Source organism: Salvelinus fontinalis, chromosome 24 (assembly GCF_029448725.1).
Source record: "Salvelinus fontinalis isolate EN_2023a chromosome 24, ASM2944872v1, whole genome shotgun sequence".
In the NCBI taxonomy this organism is placed as follows: Eukaryota; Metazoa; Chordata; class Actinopteri; order Salmoniformes; family Salmonidae; genus Salvelinus; species Salvelinus fontinalis.
The window spans coordinates 5,528,800-5,549,458 of record NC_074688.1 but is presented as its reverse complement, the minus strand read 5'-3'; the positions used below and the strand labels follow the sequence as shown (position 1 = coordinate 5,549,458).

At 43.4% G+C, this 20,659-nt stretch overlaps 1 protein-coding gene across 1 annotated transcript; it reads right to left on the bottom strand.

Annotated features, from left to right (window-relative positions):
- Positions 1 to 1,822: 1,822 nt before the first annotated feature.
- LOC129821813 (coatomer subunit delta-like) lies at positions 1,823 to 11,282 on the bottom strand. Its single transcript, XM_055879487.1, has 10 exons — positions 10,926 to 11,282; positions 9,480 to 9,743; positions 9,023 to 9,202; positions 8,723 to 8,928; positions 5,438 to 5,599; positions 5,112 to 5,277; positions 4,113 to 4,260; positions 3,867 to 3,975; positions 3,412 to 3,616; positions 1,823 to 3,274 (listed from the first exon to the last, which is right to left on the bottom strand). The coding sequence occupies exons 1-10, from the start codon at positions 10,926 to 10,928 to the stop codon at positions 3,185 to 3,187; spliced, it is 1,533 nt and encodes a 510-aa protein (XP_055735462.1). The 5' UTR covers positions 10,929 to 11,282; the 3' UTR covers positions 1,823 to 3,184.
- Positions 11,283 to 20,659: the final 9,377 nt, after the last annotated feature.

The following is a 20,659-nucleotide window of genomic DNA, read 5'->3' as shown; positions in this document are numbered from 1 at the left end:
CGACCTGCTGTCTCAGGCCGGGGGAACTCTGTGGCATCCGAGACCGCACCACCTCAGTGTAACGGATGTGAAATGGCTAGCTAATTAGCGGGTACGCGCTACTAGCGTTTCAATCAGTTACGTCACTTGCTCTGAAACCTAGAAGTAGTGTTGCACCTTGCTCTGCAAGGGCGCGGCTTTTGTGGAGCGATGGGTAACGACGCTTCGTGGGTGTCAGTTGTTGATGTGTGCAGAGGGTCCCTGGTTCGCGTCGGGGCGAGGGGACGGTCTAAAGTTATACTGTAACATCAGTCTGTGGGCTTGGTCACTAAATGGCACCAATGGTCCATGTTAGGACTACAGGAGGGTGTAATGAACACCATGCAGAGCGCAAGGGCTACAACCCCCGGCATACCAGTTGCGCTGGCAGTTGTTCTGCTCTTGGTGCACTGGTATTAAGGTTGTGCCCGAGTCATGCGTGGTGCAGTATGTCCTCCAATACCCTGCAGTCTCGCTTGGATGAGGGCTTGGCAGCCTCTACACTGAGAGGGTATTTGGCTGGCAAATCTGCCTGCCGTATGGGGTAGATGGACAGGCCAGTGGGGCGCCATCCCTTGGCCTCCAGGTTTATGAAGGGGGTTCGTCGCCTGCGTCCAACTAGGACCCGCTCAATGGCGAGCTGAGATCCGGATGTGGTCTTGGCAGCTTTGGCAAAGCCGCCTTTCGAACCATTGGAGTCTGCCTCTGTGAAACACTTCTCCATGAAGGTGGCTTTCTCGGTAGCGATTACTTCCATGAAGAGGGTTGCTGAGCTCCGTGCTCTTTCTGTAAGTTCTGAGTGCTACCGGGTGGACCCCAGGGGGAGGAGTATATCTCTCCGCCTTAACCCTTCATTCCTCTCGAAGGTTCTGTCAGACAGGCATGTGAACATCCCTTTTATCATGTCTGCTTACGAACCCCCGGCAGTATCAGGGGAGTCTGGGCCTCGCTCCGGCATGCTGTGCGGGCACTGGCTGCCTATGTGGAGCGGACACGGTCAGTGAGAACAACAGACCAGACAAAGGTCTGCTATGGGTGAGTCTCCTGGGGGCTGGGTTATCAAAGCAGAGGCTCACTCACTGGATCATGACAGCATTCTGCCTGGCTGGCAGGCCAGTGCTGGGGTCTGTGGTGGCACATTCAACACGAGGTGTGGCTGCGTCCTGGGCTCTACTGAGAGGAGTGCCCCTCGCTGATATCTGTGCTGCGGCCAGCTGGGCTTCCTCTAGCACCTTTGCTAGGTACTAATCGGGTAAATGTGGCACCTCCCTCTGCGGTTGGTTCAGCGGTCCTGGGCATCACCTCCCCTTCCGGGGACTGTGCCTGGACACCCCTTCCACTGACAGCCCCACGCTGGGACTTCGCCGCTGGCTGGCCAGATCCCTCTAGCACCGACAAAATCTGGTACGGGTATTCCAATGTAGGGAAACATAACTAAGGTTACGTATGTAACCACGGTTATGTGAGCTATATGGATCACTCTAATCCTCTACGGTGCTAGAGACACGCCTCAAATGTAGAGAACATGTGTCGCGGCCATGGGGTCTATATATAGGGGCGGACCCCAGCCGTGACACAGGTAGATGGGAGTAACTCTGTAAATCCTCACCTCGGATGTATCCCTCCGCTGCGGAGTGATACCAATATATTGGGGTGATCCATGTAGCTCAGATAACCGTGGTTACGTACGTAACCTTCATTTTGCCCCATAGTAGCGCAAGCATCAGTGTTGTTGCTGAACAACCAACCGGTCTTTAACGTCATTGCAATGCATTAACTACCCAAAAAAATCAAGACCGCAAAGTTGAATAATACACTTTAATCAATTAAAGATTTTTTGCTTCACATTTTATACTGGAATGTTATGATTCCCCATCTGTATTTCTTTACAGATAAAATGTCCCATCTAGCCATCTTCAAACCCCATTATCCAACCAACCACATTGAAATTCTGGGAATACAAACAAAACATCAAAACCAAAACATGAAAACACTACATGTTGTCCTTATGATTAAGTGGATTTTAGAGCATCCGTTCATTAGGGGAGTAAATTACTGACTGGAGTCATCAGAGGGAGGTGGTGTCACTGGCAGGAGAATCCTCCTCGCGATAGGACCAAAGTATTCCCTCTATTGATGGTTGTTTGATGTGAACCACAGTATACTGATCGGCTCTTCCTTTTCAACAACTGTTACGTTTGTAAATAGTCAACGGTGACCTTGCTATGGAGCTTTTAAATGATTACTTTTCAAGAACTTCTATAGCCACAAATGCACTGGTTTGCCTTTGTGAATTGGCGGCTTACTCTTTTCCATCTTAACAGTTTCTCAATACCACAGCCAACACACCTAAAGCTACATAGAGATTAATCAATCTAATGGAGAAAAAAATGCCTTTAGTGGGTAAACAGGTGCCATTAAAATGGATTTGTGGTGAACCTGCAGTTATGAAACAAAAAAACTAAAACATGAAAGACCACCTGAGTAGTCCTGCTTTCTTCAAAATCTGGTCCAATGTATAAAATACAAAATGTCTCTGGTAGCGGATGCATGATTCTTTGAAGGTGGGGATGGTTTTAATTACTCAACCTCAATAGCAGGGAGATGAACCAGCTGAATACTGACTCCTCAGCCAACACAACAGGGTCATGTTTATTAGGCACCAAATGGAAGAAAACTGACTGAATCAGAGAGGGACTACCCGGACGTGTATAATTAGAAAGGCTCATTTTAGTTTTCCTCAAATGAGAAAAGATCATTTTTTGTTTTCTGTTGCAAAACAGTGTGAATTGTTTTCTGTTTTGTGTTCTAGTGAACACGTCCCCGACGCTTGTCTGTAGCTAGTACGGTTCCTACCCCACCACTTAACCAAGACCACCACCCATCTCCCTTTCCTGCTGCCCCTTTAGCCATCGTGTTTTCACTTCCCGCCTCTCCTCGGCGAATAACAGCACGTTTCGCTGCCCGTTAAATTGAACTCTATATATACACTGTAGATCTTTTTCTCTCTCATACAAACATAAACACACCAATACTGCGCTCCACCGCGGGAAGGGCTTTTGAAGGGCTGGATCCTGTTGATGTGTACAGTCTCAAATGTTCCACAGGCGGGCAGGTAGGCGAGTATTTATTTTTGTCTTCTCTGGAGCTTTGACGTATATTTCTTTTACAGGATCTCGTATTTGTCGACGAGGAACGAAGTTTCTAAAGAGAATTTTACTGGTGCGTCTCCTTCTACCTGAGTCACTTTGGCAACCTGAGGAAATAGGAGGGGGGAAAAAAGCAATGTGACGAGTGAAATGCAGGGATAGCAAGAGCATTGTGTTCCATCATTGACTGTAGGCCTAAATGTCCATAGTTAGTAAGCTTCAACGTAAAAAAGATGAAACTTGCCTGTATGTCGCAGTAATTGCGTTTGGACACAAAGGACACGTTGACGGGGAAGAAGTCGCTGGGTTGCCCGGGGACACTGAACTCCAAGCTGCCGCTTTTGTTTTTGGCATCTATGACGGGTAGGCTCCACTCTAGAACGTTCCGTCTGCTGTCGTGCTTATACTCTCCGTCCACGTCTCCAACCACAGGTGCCCCAACTCCAGATCTGCACCAGGATACACAACCATATACTGTAAACAACGCAACCATAAACTTTAGGCTGGTTTACCGGTCACAAATGAACCATAATCTTATACTAAAAACCACCTCAATGGAAGAACTCCATTACCCATGCTTCTTAGTCCAGGGCTGTGCTTAAAAATTGGTCTCTGGAAAACTAGCCAAAAGAAAACCCAGCAAGGTTGTTATACAGTCAACACATTACAAGAAAAGTCATTTAACACCCATGTACTCACGGTATTGGGATAGCAATAACTACATCGTTCAGTTCAAGGCTCTCCTCCTGCAGCTCATATTCTATGTTCACGTCGCAGCCAGTAGCACTCTCTGAAGGCCAGCAGTTTACTACAGACAAAACCAGGCACAATGACATTTACAAATAGACTATAGTTAACACTGAATAAATCGTACCACAATAGTTGCAGATCTCAGACGGTGCCGGCAGGACGACGGGTGGAGAAAGGCATTGGAATGAGACTCACTGGTTAGAGGTATGAGGGCATCGTCTGTGCTTTGGAGCCTCCACTTCAGCACCCCCACATCGTTGTTGAGGGGGAAAGACTTCTCAGAGTTCTTCAGACCAATCACAGAGTCTGAAGTGAAGAGCTTCTTATCTACGTTGGGATGTGTCTAAATACCAGGGGAGATACAATCAATTCCAACACAGTAGACATACACTACCGGGCAAAAGTTTTAGAACACCTACTTTATCTTTATTTTTACTATTTTCTAAGTTGTAGAATAATAGTGAAGACATCAAAACTACGAAATAACACATATGGAATCATGTAGTAACAAAAAAATGTTTGAGATTTCTTCACCTCCCTTATCCTACCTCATTTGCACACACTGTATATATACTTTTTTCTATTGTATTATGACTGTTTGTTTATTCCATGTGTAACTGTGTTGTTGTTTGTGTCGCACTGCTTTGTTTTATCTTGGTCGGGTCGCAATTAAGAAGGAAATAAATTCCACAAATTAACTTTTATCAAGGCACACCTGTTAATTGAAATGTATTCCAGGTGACTACCTTATGAAGTTGGTTGAGAGAATGCCAAGAGTGTGCAAAGCTGTCAAGGCAAAGAAAAATATCAAAAATAAAATTATATTTTGATATGTTTAACACTTTTTTGGTTATTACATGATTACATGTGTTATTTCATTTCATAGTTTTGACGACTTCACTATTATTCGACAATGTAGAAAATAGTAAAAATAAAGAAAAACCCTTGAATGAGTAGGTGTTAACTTTTGACTGGTAGAGTACATATCTCTGATATGGGATGAATTGTTACAGAAATCTTCGAATACATTGGGCCGTGTTCAGAAGGAGCACACGGGGAGAAACATTTTGTAATCGTGCTGGGGTTAGTAGTCAAATAAGAACACTGGATTTTTCCACAACGTTGTGCCCTACTGGACACCATCCTGGAGTCTTTACAAAAGGTCATGGGTCAGTCAGGATCTGAACAACTCACCTGCAGTTGTACTCCCTTCTTGTCGTAGTTGTTGACCATCAGGCGGATGCGGCTGACCTTGTCGTCGGTCACTCTCAGGGTGATCATGCCTAGGAGCTCCATGTTCTGTAGACCGCCGTCACGTCCACAGGTCAGGCTGATCTTCTCCTCAACTCTCATGTGGACACTGAGGAAAACATACACAGGCGTCAAGATTGAGGTTTTATCATCACACACATTGCAATCACACACGGGAATTAGGTCAATAGTAAAGCACATGCACAGACATTGAATACATAAACCTTGGCTTACTATCAAAGATGAAAACTTAAGAGGAATAAATGTACCTCTCCACATTAACTGGTGGCGGTAGAACATTGGACGCAAGCGAAGGCCTTTTCCCTGTGTTGGACGTGATGGTTTCCCCCTCCCCCCTGAGCTTGTCCACAAAGTTGTCCACCTCTTTCCCCCTGGCGCCCAGCTTGAGGGCTTTGCTGGATCCGGTCGGCCTGTGGGAGACACACGATCGTCAGTACCAGCCTCTGTATCTGTGGCCCAGAGTTTTTCATGGTCAGGTCTAGGGCTTTCCCGAAATTGTCAGCCGGTGATTGTCAAGCAAATAACTATCGGTCTCTATGGTAATTGACGAACATTTAGCATCTCCTGGCTTCCACCTATTAATAAGCCATTTAAAAAAAGTCTAATAAATCCATGTAATATTGCCTACTACACCTTCCCAATAAATCCATTATTATATTAGACAGGTCTAAAGAAGCATGATATGAAGAAAATGTCTAGTCTATTTCAGAAGAAAAGGTCCTTATGTGCCTCTGCCAAATGGCTGTGGGCTACACTAGTTAATTTAGCAGACAAGATTTGCTTAGAATTCTGTGCCATTATTTAATATTATTTTATAGTATGAAGAATACAATTGAACAAAGCTGAATAAAATATAAATATTTTCTCCAAAACGATTTGGGGGAGTGCGCACACTATTCTGTGTTCAGCGGTTAACAAAGAAATAGGTATGCTTAATTAAGAGTTATTCATTTAACTTTAGTTCTACAAACATTGGGCTATATGTTTTTATTTTGAATACATTGTAAGGCTGCAGGATGAGACTAAAGATGATTTGAAAAAAGTTGCTTGAAAGGCATGAGCTCTGCTTTGACTAGTGCGTTGTGCCCTTCTCTCCGAGTGTGCTACGCAATCCAAAGCGTCTCTCACTCACATGGCTCGCTGTCACGTGATCGAGTATTTCTCACAGGCTACAAGTGAAGACAGACATCGGGGACGCAACTGCACACGCTTCTATCCAATTCCGAGATGCATATTGAAGATATTGGAAGCACTGTCCACATGTACTTTCCGTCAGCCAACAAGATGAGTAGGCCTAACGAACAGAAAAAGCACTAGCCAAAGTCAATCTACTATCCTCCATAGTACAAAAGTCGACCTATTTTGTGTGAGAAATAAATATTCCAAACAGTCTGGGACAGTTGTGGAATGCGATAGATCCCAAATGAATACAACCACTAGCTTCAAAATACATGTTTTATGCAATGTGGCTGACACAACCGATCAGAACTTATGTTGATAAACTATTAGGCTATTTCTTCACATTATAAGCACAGCAATGCGCACATGGCAGTAGGCTAAACGCGCAAATGTTTCCCGGGAAAACACTATTATCAAAAGTGACCGAAAAATGAAATTATGCATGTAACGCTTTTATTATAAAGGTACATTTTTATGGCGAAAATTAACTTCACCAAACTTGAAACGCATGCGCTGCTTATATATGCCAGTTAGGCTCTACACCCCTTGTAAAGCGGATTAATGTGCTTCATTTTTAAGAAGTTATTTGGCCACTTTAGTTGTGATACAAACCTTATTAAAACATATAGGCCTATGGGCTAGGTTACATAAGGTGTGCGACTATGGTTCGAAAAAAGGCAGCAAAAAAGGCAAAGGCATTGTCTCTTATGCTGAGCATCATTCACAAGTGATAATATATAATTCACAAGTGATAGGCTAATATTGTCACCCATCAGACTATTCTTGGTTTAATCTCGTCTTTAAATATACTAAATAATAATGTGTGTGTGATATTTGTTATAATTTAGAATGGACCATTAACATGCACCTGTATCGAAACAGGGGCAGCGGGGGAAAAATACATGTCATCTATGCACTTAAATAGCGAATGGAGGACGCTTTTCCCAGTGGTTTATTTTCATGGCAGCCAGCTAGGCCATACTCCTGATCTAAATATAAGCAACGTGCTTAATATTAGGAAAGTTGAGAAATCAATAATTGGCCTAGCTTATAGAAAGCTGATGGGAGCCTCCTCTTTTTATTAGCAGCCATCACACTGTTTTCTCTCCATTTGCATAGCCTATAGAAATATTGCACAACATGAGCTGATGGGCTCTCATTAACTGTTTGATTAGATTTTCAAATTATTTGCATTGATGTCAGAGTGATTAGAGGGACAAAAGAGTGCTGTGTACCAGGCTGTTAGCAAGTTTGGTAGGCTGCTAATGACCAGCATCAGAGCTTGGAGGGGCCTAATTATCGTGACTAAATGGTCATGTGGAATTTGACTGCCTTTATGACTCGTTGACCTCCGGTGTGGCTGTAACATGGTCACTGCAACAGCCCTAGTCAGGTTACGTTCAGGGTGAGAAATTAACACCTGCCAAATGCGGGTAGAATTTTGGGCATTGGCGGGCAAGAATATCTTTCACCAGCCACGTTGGTGGATGGTTACACACAGCATTTGGGAACAGTAAAAAAAAAATCCAAAGCCCAAATGTAGAAGTTGGTCAAATTGACAAATGGCTACTAAAGTGTGACTTTATCCTCGTGTTTCTTGTCTAGTTACATCATTTTTGTTCACACGCCAAGTTGTTTTTCCAATATTATTTTGCTGCAACTGTCTGTTGCTAACGCAGATGCAGAGACTCTCAATAACCGTTACCACGTCTCGCCTAGTGACTCAAATATTTCAGGGTATAGACTCCAAAAACCTTTTATTCATAAACTTTTAGTCATGTCTTCTCATTAAAACACTCACATATTTTAATTGTGCTCAATATATTTGTGTTCTCAAATATTAACTAATGAACTCTTTGTAAAAATGGCAGTGTTTGAGCTCTGAACTAATAACAATAAATAAGTTGTTTCACTCAGCAATCAACCTTTGTTGATTCTTAATGTTCAGTTGTAGAACAGTTTTTGTTTCACTATTAACTACATTATTGCTTTTAACATACATCGGTTAAAATACTTAAAAATGAAATTGAATGGAGCAATATACCACATTACTTCTTACTGCTAATACATTTCTTGTTTTAGAAACATTACAAAAGCATTCTCATCAGTCATGTGATTTTTGGTTTAATTATGGCCCCAAAATATTTTTGCTTGTAAAAAAAAAAAATGAGTGGCTGGTCGATTTTCTCATCTAACTGCCACAGTGGCTGTTGGACCAAAAATACAATTTCCCAGCCTGGTCACATTATTAGGAGAAACTGGGCCCTATCTGCCAATCACTGTGTATTGGAGCACATTCTAAGACAATTATACACACAATCAAATTCAACACCTAAATTCCATAATTTCCGTACCTGACTGGGACGGTAGCCATCTTGGGTTTCTCAGGTTCGATGATGGTGTCTGTGATGATGGACCCTGAGGACATGCTGCTCATCCCGGCACTGCCGAAGCCGCCGAAGCCCGGCACCTTCTTCCCCGAGCGCTCGGCGTCTCGCCTGATCTGCTGCAGCTCTTTGGCCTTTCGCCGCATCTCTGCATTGGCCTCTCGCTCCTGGGTCTGTGATGAGGAAGAACGTTCAAATCATGGTTACTATAAGCTAATGCCACACGTCCGCTGGACGTTATGGGCGTTTTAGCTACAAGTGTCTCACCTCTCGGACTGCCCGGAACACCTTCTCCTCGTGAGAGTCCATCTCGGTGAAAGTGCGGATCTGGGCCAGGTTGACGTTCTCTCTGTAGCCCAGGGCCACGATCTCGTCGAAGGCGAATATCAGGTCAAAACAGTGGTCTGAGATCTCCCCTTCCTCCAGCACACGGCAGTACTCTGGGATCTGAAAACAGAAAAACCCAATTAAATGCTTCAATATCAAACCAACAGTCATAACACTTTTCTAGTTTATAGTGGGATATGATCCCATTTGAAGTTATTGGTGGGATGGATCAATTCTGAACTCGTAAGCAGCAGTGAGCTGCTATAGCGTAGGGTTATCCCGTGTGCTGCTCCCAGCCTGTCTTATGTGTGTGTGTCTTGTGTGGTGGGTCCTGGACACTATGACCGCAAAATCTCTGTGTAATGGACCAGTGAAGATGTGTTGGATCGTATCGTACCACACGTGAGAAGAGCCGCAGTGTCTCCAGGTCTTCCAGGATGTTGCTGTTCTTGGTGGTGATTAACACCATGTAGAGCTTCTCCAACGGCTGGTAGACGTAACGCACGCTTTCCGTCTCCACAAACGTGTGCTGCTTGCCCATGCCCATGAGCTTGGGGAAAGCAGCCAGGAGGCCCTCGACACGCGTCCGGGTCATCTCCACAAACTGCCGTGACACGATGGCTTTGCCTGCCTTGGTGCACACCGCCGCTGCCAAAAGCACCTGCAGCGAGCAGAGAGAATCGCAAACATCCGTTCATAAGTGGGATGTCTCCATTAATGATGACAGCGTGATAGACAGGGTAACCATACTTGGTACAAATATGTTGGCCAAGAAAGGTAGTTTACTTAGAAAGCAGATTCCGACCATACCGTTAAGCTTCTTTACACACTGAGCTGCACTGGGGTCAGAAAGCAATCATAGTTACATTAAGACACCGCGAAGCCAGCGTATGATATGGGTCGGGAAAACGTACCTCAATGCAGGGACGGGATATGCTACTGCTGGCTAGCATGAGGACAAAGGGGTAGTTTCCCAGGGGAAAAAAGCAGTATTTCAACTTTTTTGATCTAGCAGTGTGGAAAGGTAAAATTTGGAGTACAGTGGCATATCTCATCCCTGCATTGAAGGTACGTTTTCCGACCAATCTCACACAATCTTCATGGTGTCTTAATGTAACCATGATTGCGTTCTGACCACAGTGAAGTTCAGTGTGTAAACAAGTGTAAAGATAGGGTGGGAATATGCTGGCTACAATAAACTATATGTGAAAATCACTTACCGTCACAGAATACCAGGACCAAGGCATGATAACGCATTGATCCAAACGACTTAATTTACTAGATTACCCAATGCAAATCAATTACAATGTCATACAGCCAAGATCCATTGGTTGACATATCTTGATAACTAGCTAACGTTAATGTTAGCTAGTTAGTTAACTAGCCTACCAAGGACAAGTACTTCACGTTACCAGCCAACATAGCTTAACACAGTTAGCAGACAGCCAACATTAGACAACCGGTGAAATGCAAAGATCAATCTAGCTAACTTAGTTAAATTGTAGCTAGCTAGTTACCTAGTAAACTTAACCAGCTAGCGTTAGCTAACTGAACTGACACCAAGCACTAGTAGCTGATATTTGTGGTAACGTTAGCTAGTTAACTTAGCTAGCTTACTAACATCGATAAGTTACATTACAAAGCTGCTAAGTAATAGTAGCATTATATAGTTAAGTTAGCAAATAACCTTGAGTGGCTACCTTTGTGGTTATTTGTCAAGTTAAGTTTCATTTGCTTTTCAATTCATTGTGCCAAGGGGCTAGCTAATGATAGCAAGCTAACGTTTGTTGTTATGATTAAGCTAAGCGGAAAAGATAAAGACTTGAAATGTGACTGTGCTCACCATTTTTGGTCTCTCTTTAGGAAAACGATCTTTAATCTCAGATGGTTAGGAAAACGATCTTCAATCTCTGATGGTGTTTGCTCAGTCGAGTTCCAGTATATCTAAAGCGCCTTTAGAAAGAAAATATAGTTGGATAGCTAGCTAAGCTGCTTGTAGTGCTTCACTGTGGGTTACTTCAATATGGCAGCCAGGCAGAGCCACGTCTCCAACCAGCGGAGTTGCTTCCTTGATAAACCACTCGTTCGCATTGTCGTAGAAAACTTCAGAACGTCAAAAGTTGCGCGATGTGTGCTTGAACCAAAGAGATCGAGCACAGATAGAACGAGACAGATGTTTCACCGGATGTAGAAATGTGAAGCATCCGCTTGGCGTTTCACCTCACTACCAAATAGTGAGAGGAAGCCCAATGGCCAGCAGTAGGAGAAGATGGAACCAGGTGGCTTTTGGCCGAGATTCTGCACATTTTCTCATCGATGAAACATTTGAGCACAATACAGTTTTCTGTTCCCAACACTAGAATCTGTTATGAACAGATTGGAGTAAGTTTTGTAGACTTGGCCCTTTACAACATGTATTTTTTAAATTGCGTTGTTTAGAAGGAGTGCAAAGGCGAATTGAGTTATTGCACGTGCGCACTTCACAGAGTAAGCATTCCCTAACGGGAATATGCAGATACATGCTAGAACGCGCCAATAGGATCTCACTAACTCATGCTTGTTTCTGCCCACCTCCTTACTTGTTCTTCCCACTATGACGCACTTGTTCCCATTGGAAACGACTACCTTGGTTTAGTTATAAAACTCTTTGGATCGCATCAAACTTTTAAGTGCATACACCGCCACCTACTGTACTGGTCTGTGAGGTAATCCACGGCCTACCTACATTAAATTATTTGATGTGGTAATACAAATTGGGGAAAAGGAAAGTTGCCCTGCCAACTATTAGCACTCTTAAAAAAATCTGATGGTCTGAGAGTACATGACACTAACACCCCCTGCAGCTGTTCTGCAGTAAATCCCTCAATCCCAAGTACTTCTTTGCCACCACAAACTCAATGTTCTGTGACTTTCGATCCACTTCTGCAGTACAATTGACAGCCATGGCTATAAATGCTATAAAGTCCACCTTACTGAGGCACATATTCTTCCCATCACTCTCTCTTGGTCTTTGCCTACTCACACGAATTCTCTCAAATCAAATCAAATTTTATTAGTCACATACACATGGTTAGCAGATGTTAATGCGAGTGTAGCGAAATGCTTGTGCTTCTAGTTCCGACAATGCAGTAATAACAACAAGTAATCTAACCTAACAATTCCGCAACTACTACCTTATACACGCAAGTGTAAAGGGATAAAGAATATGTACATAAAGATATATGAATGAGTGATGGTACAGAACGGCATAGGCAATGGTGCAGTACATGGTATAGAGTACGGTATATACCTATGAGATGAGTACTGTAGGGTATGTAAACATAAAGTGGCATAGTTTAAAGTGGCTAGTGGTCCATGTATTACATAAGATGGCAAGATGCAGTAGATGATATAGAGTACAGTATATACATATACATAAGAGATGTGTAATGTAGGGTATGTAAACATTATATTAGGTGGCATTGTTTAAAGTGGCTGGTGGTACATTTTTACATAATTTCCATCAATTCCCATTATTAAAGTGGCTGGAGTTGAGTCAGTATGTTGGCAGCGGCCGCTAAATGTTAGTGGTGGCTGTTTAACAGTCTGATGGCCTTGAGATAGAAGCTGTTTTTCAGTCTCTCGGTCCCTGCTTGGATGCACCTGTACTGACCTCGCCTTCTGGATGATAGCGGGGTGAACAGGCAGTGGCTTGGGTGGTTGTTGTCCTTGATGATCTTTATGGCCTTCCTGTGACATCGGGTGGTGTAGGTGTCCTGGAGGGCAGGTAGTTTGCCCCGGGTGATGCGTTCTGCCGACCTCACTACCCTCTGGAGAGCCTTACGGTTGTGTGCGGAGCAGTTGCCGTACCAGGCGGTGATACAGCCCGACAGGATGCTCTCGATTGTGCATCTGTAGAAGTTTGTGAGTGCTTTTGGTGACAAGCCGAATTTCTTCAGCCTCCTGAGGTTGAAGAGGCGCTGCTGCGCCTTCTTCACAACGCTGTCTGTGTGGGTGGACCAATTCAGTTTGTCCGTGATGTGTACACCGAGGAACTTAAAACTTTCCACCTTCTCCACTACTGACCCGTCGATGTGGATAGGGGGGTGCTCCCTCTGCTGTTTCCTGAAGTCCACAATCATCTCCTTTGTTTTGTTGACGTTGAGTGTGAGGTTATTTTCCTGACACCACACTCCGAGGGCCCTCACCTCCTCCCTGTAGGCCGTCTCGTCGTTGTTGGTAATCAAGCCTACCACTGTAGTGTCGTCCGCAAACTTGATGATTGAGTTGGAGGCGTGCATGGCCACGCAGTCGTGGGTGAACAGGGAGTACAGGAGAGGGCTCAGAACGCACCCTTGTGGGGCCCCAGTGTTGAGGATCAGCGGGGTGGAGATGTTGTTACCTACCCTCACCACCTGGGGCGGCCCATCAGGAAGTCCAGGACCCAGTTGCACAGGGCGGGGTCGAGACCCAGGGTCTCGAGCTTGATGACGAGTTTGGAGGGTACTATGGTGTTAAATGCTGAGCTGTAGTCGATGAACAGCATTCTCACATAGGTATTCCTCTTGTCCAGATGGGTTAGGGCAGTGTGCAGTGTGGTTGCGATTGCGTCGTCTGTGGACCTATTGGGTCGGTAAGCAAATTGGAGTGGGTCTAGGGTGTCCGGTAGGGTGGAGGTGATATGGTCCTTGACTAGTCTCTCAAAGCACTTCATGATGACGGAAGTGAGTGCTACGGGGCGGTAGTCGTTTAGCTCAGTTACCTTAGCTTTCTTGGGAACAGGAACAATGGTGGCCCTCTTGAAGCATGTGGGAACAGCAGACTGGGATAAGGATTGATTGAATATGTCCGTAAACACACCAGCCAGCTGGTCTGCGCATGCTCTGAGGACGCGGCTGGAATTCTCTCAGGATCCCTCACCCTGTACCCATCTTTTTCTACCACTCTCTTCACTGATTCGGCATACAACACATTCTGTACTACTCTAACCCTGGCTACATCAATCTGCCTTTCTCTCACCGGACACCTCCGAACTCCAGCCCCATGGGCACCCCCAAGACTGAGACATATAACTTTCTCCACCAATACCACACATCCTTCATCTCATGCCCTCCAGCACACTTCTCACATCGAGGCATCTCCCTCCACACTGCTGCAACATGCCCATAAACTTGACACCTAAAACACTGTAGTGTTGTCGGAACAAAAACTCACAGGAAACTGACACTTCCTACCTTGACATAATCTGGTATAGACTCAACATGACAGATAATGTCTTCTCCGTATCCCCATGCTCTCCACCGGATCTACGTCTCGCCAAACGGCGGGCGTTACAGACACCGGGAATCTTCCATTTCAACTGCTCCTCCTCAACACTTAATGCAACCCCCGTTATCACTCCTTTCAACGGCGCACTGCTCCGAAGAGCAAAGCAAGTTGCAAATCTTGTCCCTAATCATGTAATCCAGAGCCCCCGCTCCCTCTGGGCGGAGGAAACACAATAAATCAGCACGAGTCCACTCCGAGTTACCTTCACCAACCTCTTCTCCACCCAATCTGACACCACATATGGATCAGCCAAAATGCAAGGATTCCTTGTCTCTATAAATCTCACTCGCACTCGGCCAGAATCATCCTTATCATCCTCGGGATGAGGACTGAACTCGGCGGTCCTCACCGCAGGTACTTCATCCTCACTCTCGCCAGGTTCCATCTCTGAACTACTGGAGCATGTTTCCCTCTTTTTGCACATGATGCCAGTTGCGATTTTAGCATGTAAATCTTGGTGGAGCAAACAAAACAAAAAATGTGGGATGCATGCCAGCAAAGCCACTACACGACACTAAACAATACATTAATTGCACAAAAAGTGACAAACGATGCCCACAAACTGTTAGGGCCTACTGTACATAAAGATGTCCGAACAGCAGAGTCCCAACAGCAGTCCCAACACCTTACCACTGCTACACCTGGTTATCAGCGGAGCCTTGTCTGGCAGCAAAACAGTTCATTCAGCCTCATTTACTGCCTTTTAAAAAACATGGCTGATATGGCTGACTTGCTTAAACAAATGTGTTTTCTACTGACAATTGAGATGTACAAACTATGGCATAAGGGGATTACAAGCAGATAAGAGGCGATCCATAATTTCGATTAAGACATTAATGAGCGAGCTAGGACAACGTAATCAATATAACTCTTTGTTCAGCACTTTTGAAATGTACAGCAACAGAATTCAGAACATGGGCCATTCTTACAGTGTTCTCCCTGTACACCAAGTCAGAACCATAGGATAAATAAAGGGGGCATATGAGCAGACAATGAAAGCTCTAAAAATATTTGATGATTACATTTCTCAAAAACATGTTATAGGCTACATGTGCACCATCAATTCAGAACAGTAAGCGAAATTAAGAGGTGAAAATATACTAAATTACTAGGGTGAAGCACACGGCCTACTAACAGCTTACTACAGAACATACACTTAGTATTACTTTCTTAGCTACAGTATAAATATCTCTCTGGTATAATACATAATATATGAAGCTGCATACAAGACATTTTTGGACTCACGTTGTTGTGCTGTGCTCACTTGATCAGAAAGGTGGCGAGGCGGTCCTTCATGGGCAAATTTTGTCATCAAAGTCTGGCATTCCCTGGATTTATGGTGCTTTCAAGACAACTTGGAACTCGGAAAAAAACAAGGTCGAATCATGATGACTTTAAATGGTGGAAGCCCTCAATGGTAATGTCCATGCTAAAACAGTTTACATCCATCTATCTACTATCTCTATGGCTTGAACAAGTTTTTGTACAGAGAAAAAAATTGGAAATAGGCCAGATAGATAATCCGGCATTTCAGAAAAGAGGATTGGGCTTGGAAAGTAGCTAGCTCTTCAGTCTTGACCCTTTCTTTTATAGCTCAATGACAATAGTCTTGAAGAAGACAGTGGTCAGCTGTGCACATTTTACTCATAAATTGTCAATGCACAAAAAAGGCCATTCTTACTAAAGTGGCTCATTTTGCTAGTGAAATGTACTTTAAATTGATAAAACACCTTAATAAGACAATCAACAAATAACTCAGCATCTAAAGAAACATCCTCTCATTGTCAACGGTGTTTATTTTCAGCAAACTTAACATGTGTAAATATTTGTATGAACATAACAAATTCAACAACTGAGACATAAACAAGTTCCAAAGACATGTGACTAACAAAAATTGAATAATGTGTCCCTGAACAAAGGGGGGGTCAAAAAGTAACGGTCAGTATCTGGTGTGGCCACCAGCTGCATTAAGTCCTGCAGAGCAGCTTCCAGGGTGGCACAGTGGTCTAAGGCACTGCATCGCAGTGCTAGCTTTAACACCAGAGATTCTGGGTTTGAGCCCAGGCTCTGTCGCAGCCGGCCGCGACCGGGAGGCCCATGAGTGGCGCACAATTGGCCCAGCGTCGTCCGGGTTAGGGAGGGTTTGACCGGCAGGGAAATCCTTGTCTCATCGCGCACTAGCAACTCATGTGGCGGGTCGGGCGCAGTGCACGCTGACCAGGTCGCCAGGTGTATAGTGTTTCCTCTGACACATTGGTGCGGCTGGCTTCCAGGTTGGATGGGCATTGTGTCAAGAAGCAGTGTGGCTTGGTTGGGTTGTGTTTTGGAGGACGCATGGCTCTCGACCTTCGCATCTCCCGAGTCCGTACGGGAGTTTCAGCGATGAGACAAGACTGTAACTACTACCAATTGGAGTTCTGCAGTGCATCTCCTCCAAATGCACATTTGTGGCCTGCTGGAGGTCATTTTGCAGGGCTCTGGCAGTGCACCTCCTTGCACAAAGGCGGAGGTAGCGGTCCTGCTGCTGGGTTGTTGCCCTCCTACGGCCTCTTCCACGTCTCCTGATGTACTGGCCTGTTTCCTGGTAGCGCCTCCATGCTCTGGACACTACGCTGACAGACACAGCAAACCTTCTTGCCACAGCTCACATTGATGTGCCATCCTGGATGAGCTGCACTACCTGAGCCACTTGTGTGGGTTGTAGACTCCGTCTCATGCTACCACTAGAGTGAAAGCACCGCCAGCATTCAAAAGTGACCAAAACATCAGCCAGGAAGCATAGGAACTGAGAAGTGGTCTGTGGTCACCACCTGCAGAATCACTCCTTTATTGGGGGTGTCTTGCTTATTGCCTATAATTTCCACCTTTTGTCTATTCCATTTGCACAACAGCATGTGAAATGTATTGTCAATCAGTGTTGCTTCCTAAGTGGACAGTTTGATTTCACAGAAGTGTGATTGACTTGGAGTTACATTGTGTTGTTTAAGTGTTCCCTTTATTTTTTTGAGCAGTGTATATTTAATAATTGGCTACAAAGGGATCTTTCTGTACTTGGGAGAGTACTTCTGTCCAAGGCAGAGGGATTGTCTCGCTTTGTGTACCCCTCATTATCTTTATTTGTAAATCCCTCTACTTGTAAAGAGATCAACAAGACCTTTCTTGACTTCATCTGGAAAAATAAGTCTCACAAACGAGAAGAGTCAGTCCTCTGTAATAAAAGAGCTGAAGGCGGTCTAGAAGTGTTGGATTTTGTTGACATAAATAACACTTTCAAGATAAACTGGTTGAAAAGATGTTAATCAATTCTGATTCAATATGGTATTTCATTCCAAATAATGTTTTTAATAAGTTGGGAGGTCTTCAATTTTTACAGAAATGTAATTATATTCCTGAAAGATTACCAGCTAAATTGGCTAGGTTTCACCAATAAGCTTTAATGGCCTGGAAAATATGTTTCCTGCACAATTTTTCCCAACGTAAAGCTCTTTTGTGAAATAACTCAGACATAACTGTAAGGAATAAGTCATTGTTCTACCCCAGCTGGCATGAGAGGAATATTGACTTTGTTCTTGATGTTTTTGACAACAGGGTGTAATGAATACGATGGGAGACAGAGTTCTGGTTTCAAGCGCAGGGCGCAGCAGGTGTTTATTAGCAAAGGACCACAGGAAGAGACAGATAGCTGGGTCCAGGGACAGGCAGGAGAAGATACACAGGTACTCCAAAACGGTAACAGTACATGCAGGGAAAAGGCTAATGACCTAGTCCTGGAGAGCAGGCAATAGGTTGAGGACAGGAAAACTGATAGGCAAAAGTTCAGGCAGGGAATAGGCAAAAAGGTGCCGTTAGGGAGGATGGCCAAATATTACGATACATAGGACGACTAATACGGACATAACCATGACTCCAAATAGACCGTGTAACAAAACAAACAATACCTCACAATGATGGGGTGCAAAGAACTGAACTAAATAGTGTGTGTAAATGACATACAGGTGTGTGAACAGGTGATCAGAATTCAGGTGATTGGGATCTTGAGAGTGAGCTGCGTTCAGGGGATCTATGTGTTTGAAAGTGTGAATTGGAAGGAGATGTTAAACAGGGGTAATATTCTTACATATGAACAATTCATAACATTGAATGAGTTTCCAATACCTTTCAGAGAGTTTATTTATGTGATCAAAGCCATTCCCAGTGGTCTAACTACACTAATGACAACTAATCTAACCTTTGGTAATGATCACAAAGTTTATCCAGAACTCAGATTGGAAGGCATGGCCTTACTTGAGAAATATTGTTGTAGTAAATATATAAGACATTCTCCATTCACAGAACCAACTTACACCTAGAGGAACATTTTTCTGGAACATGCTTATTCCTGACATTGTCTGGAAAAAAGCTTGGTTAAGGCCTTACAAATATTGTATACCAAACAAATGTAAGGAAGTTGTAACGGCAGCCTTCCACCTCTTCGTCTGGAGGAGGTGTAGCAGGGATCGGACCAAGACGCAGCGTAGTTCGTGTTCAACATCTTTAATAAAAGACGATAACGTGAACACTACACAAATACAAAATAACAAATGTGGCAAAACCGAAACAGTCCTATCTGGTGCAGAGAACACAAAGACAGAAGACAACCACCCACAAACCCCTACACAAAACAAGCTACCTAAATATGGCTCCCAATCAGAGACAAACGACTAACACCTGCCTCTGATTGGGAACCATATCAGGCCAAACACAGAAACAGGAAAACTAGACACACAACATAGAAATGCCCACTCAGCTCACGTCCTGACCAACACTAAAACAAAGAAAACACAAAAGAACTATGGTCAGAACGTGACAGAAGTACACTTTCAAATTCTACATAAGATGTAATTCTATGTTGTCCAAATTTGTGCCTATTGATATCTGCGTTTTCTGTGAAAAAGGTGAGACTCTGACTCACTTGTTCTTTGAATGTGAATTTGTGTCAGAATTTTGGGAAAATCTTGCAGAATACTTATTTATCATTATGAACACTACCCATGTTTTTGACATTAAGGATACAATATGTTACTTTTACAATGATATCAAGACCATTGAAATAATTGTGATTTTTCTTATTCTTGTTGCCAAATACTTGATACACAAACAAAAATTCCAGAATTATATACCAAAATTACACATATTTTTGATTGAATTTAATTATCTTGTTGAGACATTATCCCGAGTAAATAAGATGAACATCTTCCTGATTCATTATAATTCGATATTTTTTCAGAATGAATACAATTGCACTAGAATTGTTAATTTTCTAAAATTATTTAAATGATATTTTTTGTATGTTTTAGTATTTTCTTGTTAATACCTGTGTTTTGTTTTGTTATACATGTTTGATGTAGCAATGTAAGTTGATTTTTGTATTATGAATAATACAAACATTTAAAAATAAATTACCCTAGTTACAAATGCCATTTTCATCACTGTTTACAAGGAATTATCTATATTCTGAAGGATTGCATGTCGCGAACAATTGTCACTGACAAAGACAATACTCGCGGATCGTTACTGCCACACTGAGATGTCGAGAGAAGAAGAATTCCCAGGTGAGAGACTTGGCTAGTTAGCTAGCACTCTGCATAACAGTCATACCTCACTGATAATATTCCGCGCAGTGAGGCATGCGTCGTTTTTACAGCCAACCCGGAACACTCCGATTGGTTTACTCACGCGCCTTTCTGCACCTCGGAGCTCACCATTGGAGAATACATCTCATATATCAAAGGGTTTCATTACAAACAATATCTGCCTCACCATCAGCAGCCACACCCATTGAACCTGTAGATTAGAAGCTAATGTCATGTTAAATCTTAGCTGTCCCTTTCTAAAATGGCAGATTGACAGTTCCTGCAGTAAAAATTATGTGTGTTCATTCATTAAACTAACTCTAAATAACAGCATAATATGATGTTGCTGCCTGTCAGTGTTTCTATAGCTGCTGTATTATATGCCTGCAACATCCAGTGTGTTGGTTTCCTGTCTTCGCCTATAAAACCTAAAGGTTGCCAGCTTTGAACGGGATCAGATTTAAACAGAAAACTCTTATCCTTTTCATATTATTGGTTTCCACATACATACAGTACATGTCAATTTCCTAACCATTTGGAAAATGCCTAAAACAAATTATCTTTCTAAAGTCTATCACTACCCCTCCCTGCTCATAATAACTGACACAATGAATCGGCACTCTTGACTTATCAGCTAGGACCAGGGAAATGGGGGTGT

Coding starts and splice junctions, on each gene's coding strand:
- LOC129821813 (XM_055879487.1), bottom strand. Junction 9,203..9,479: donor TGCGGCTCTTCTCACGTGTG/GTACGATACGAT, acceptor TTCTGTTTTCAG/ATCCCAGAGTACTGCCGTGT. Junction 5,600..8,722: donor ATGGCTACCGTCCCAGTCAG/GTACGGAAATTA, acceptor TGTCTCCCACAG/GCCGACCGGATCCAGCAAAG.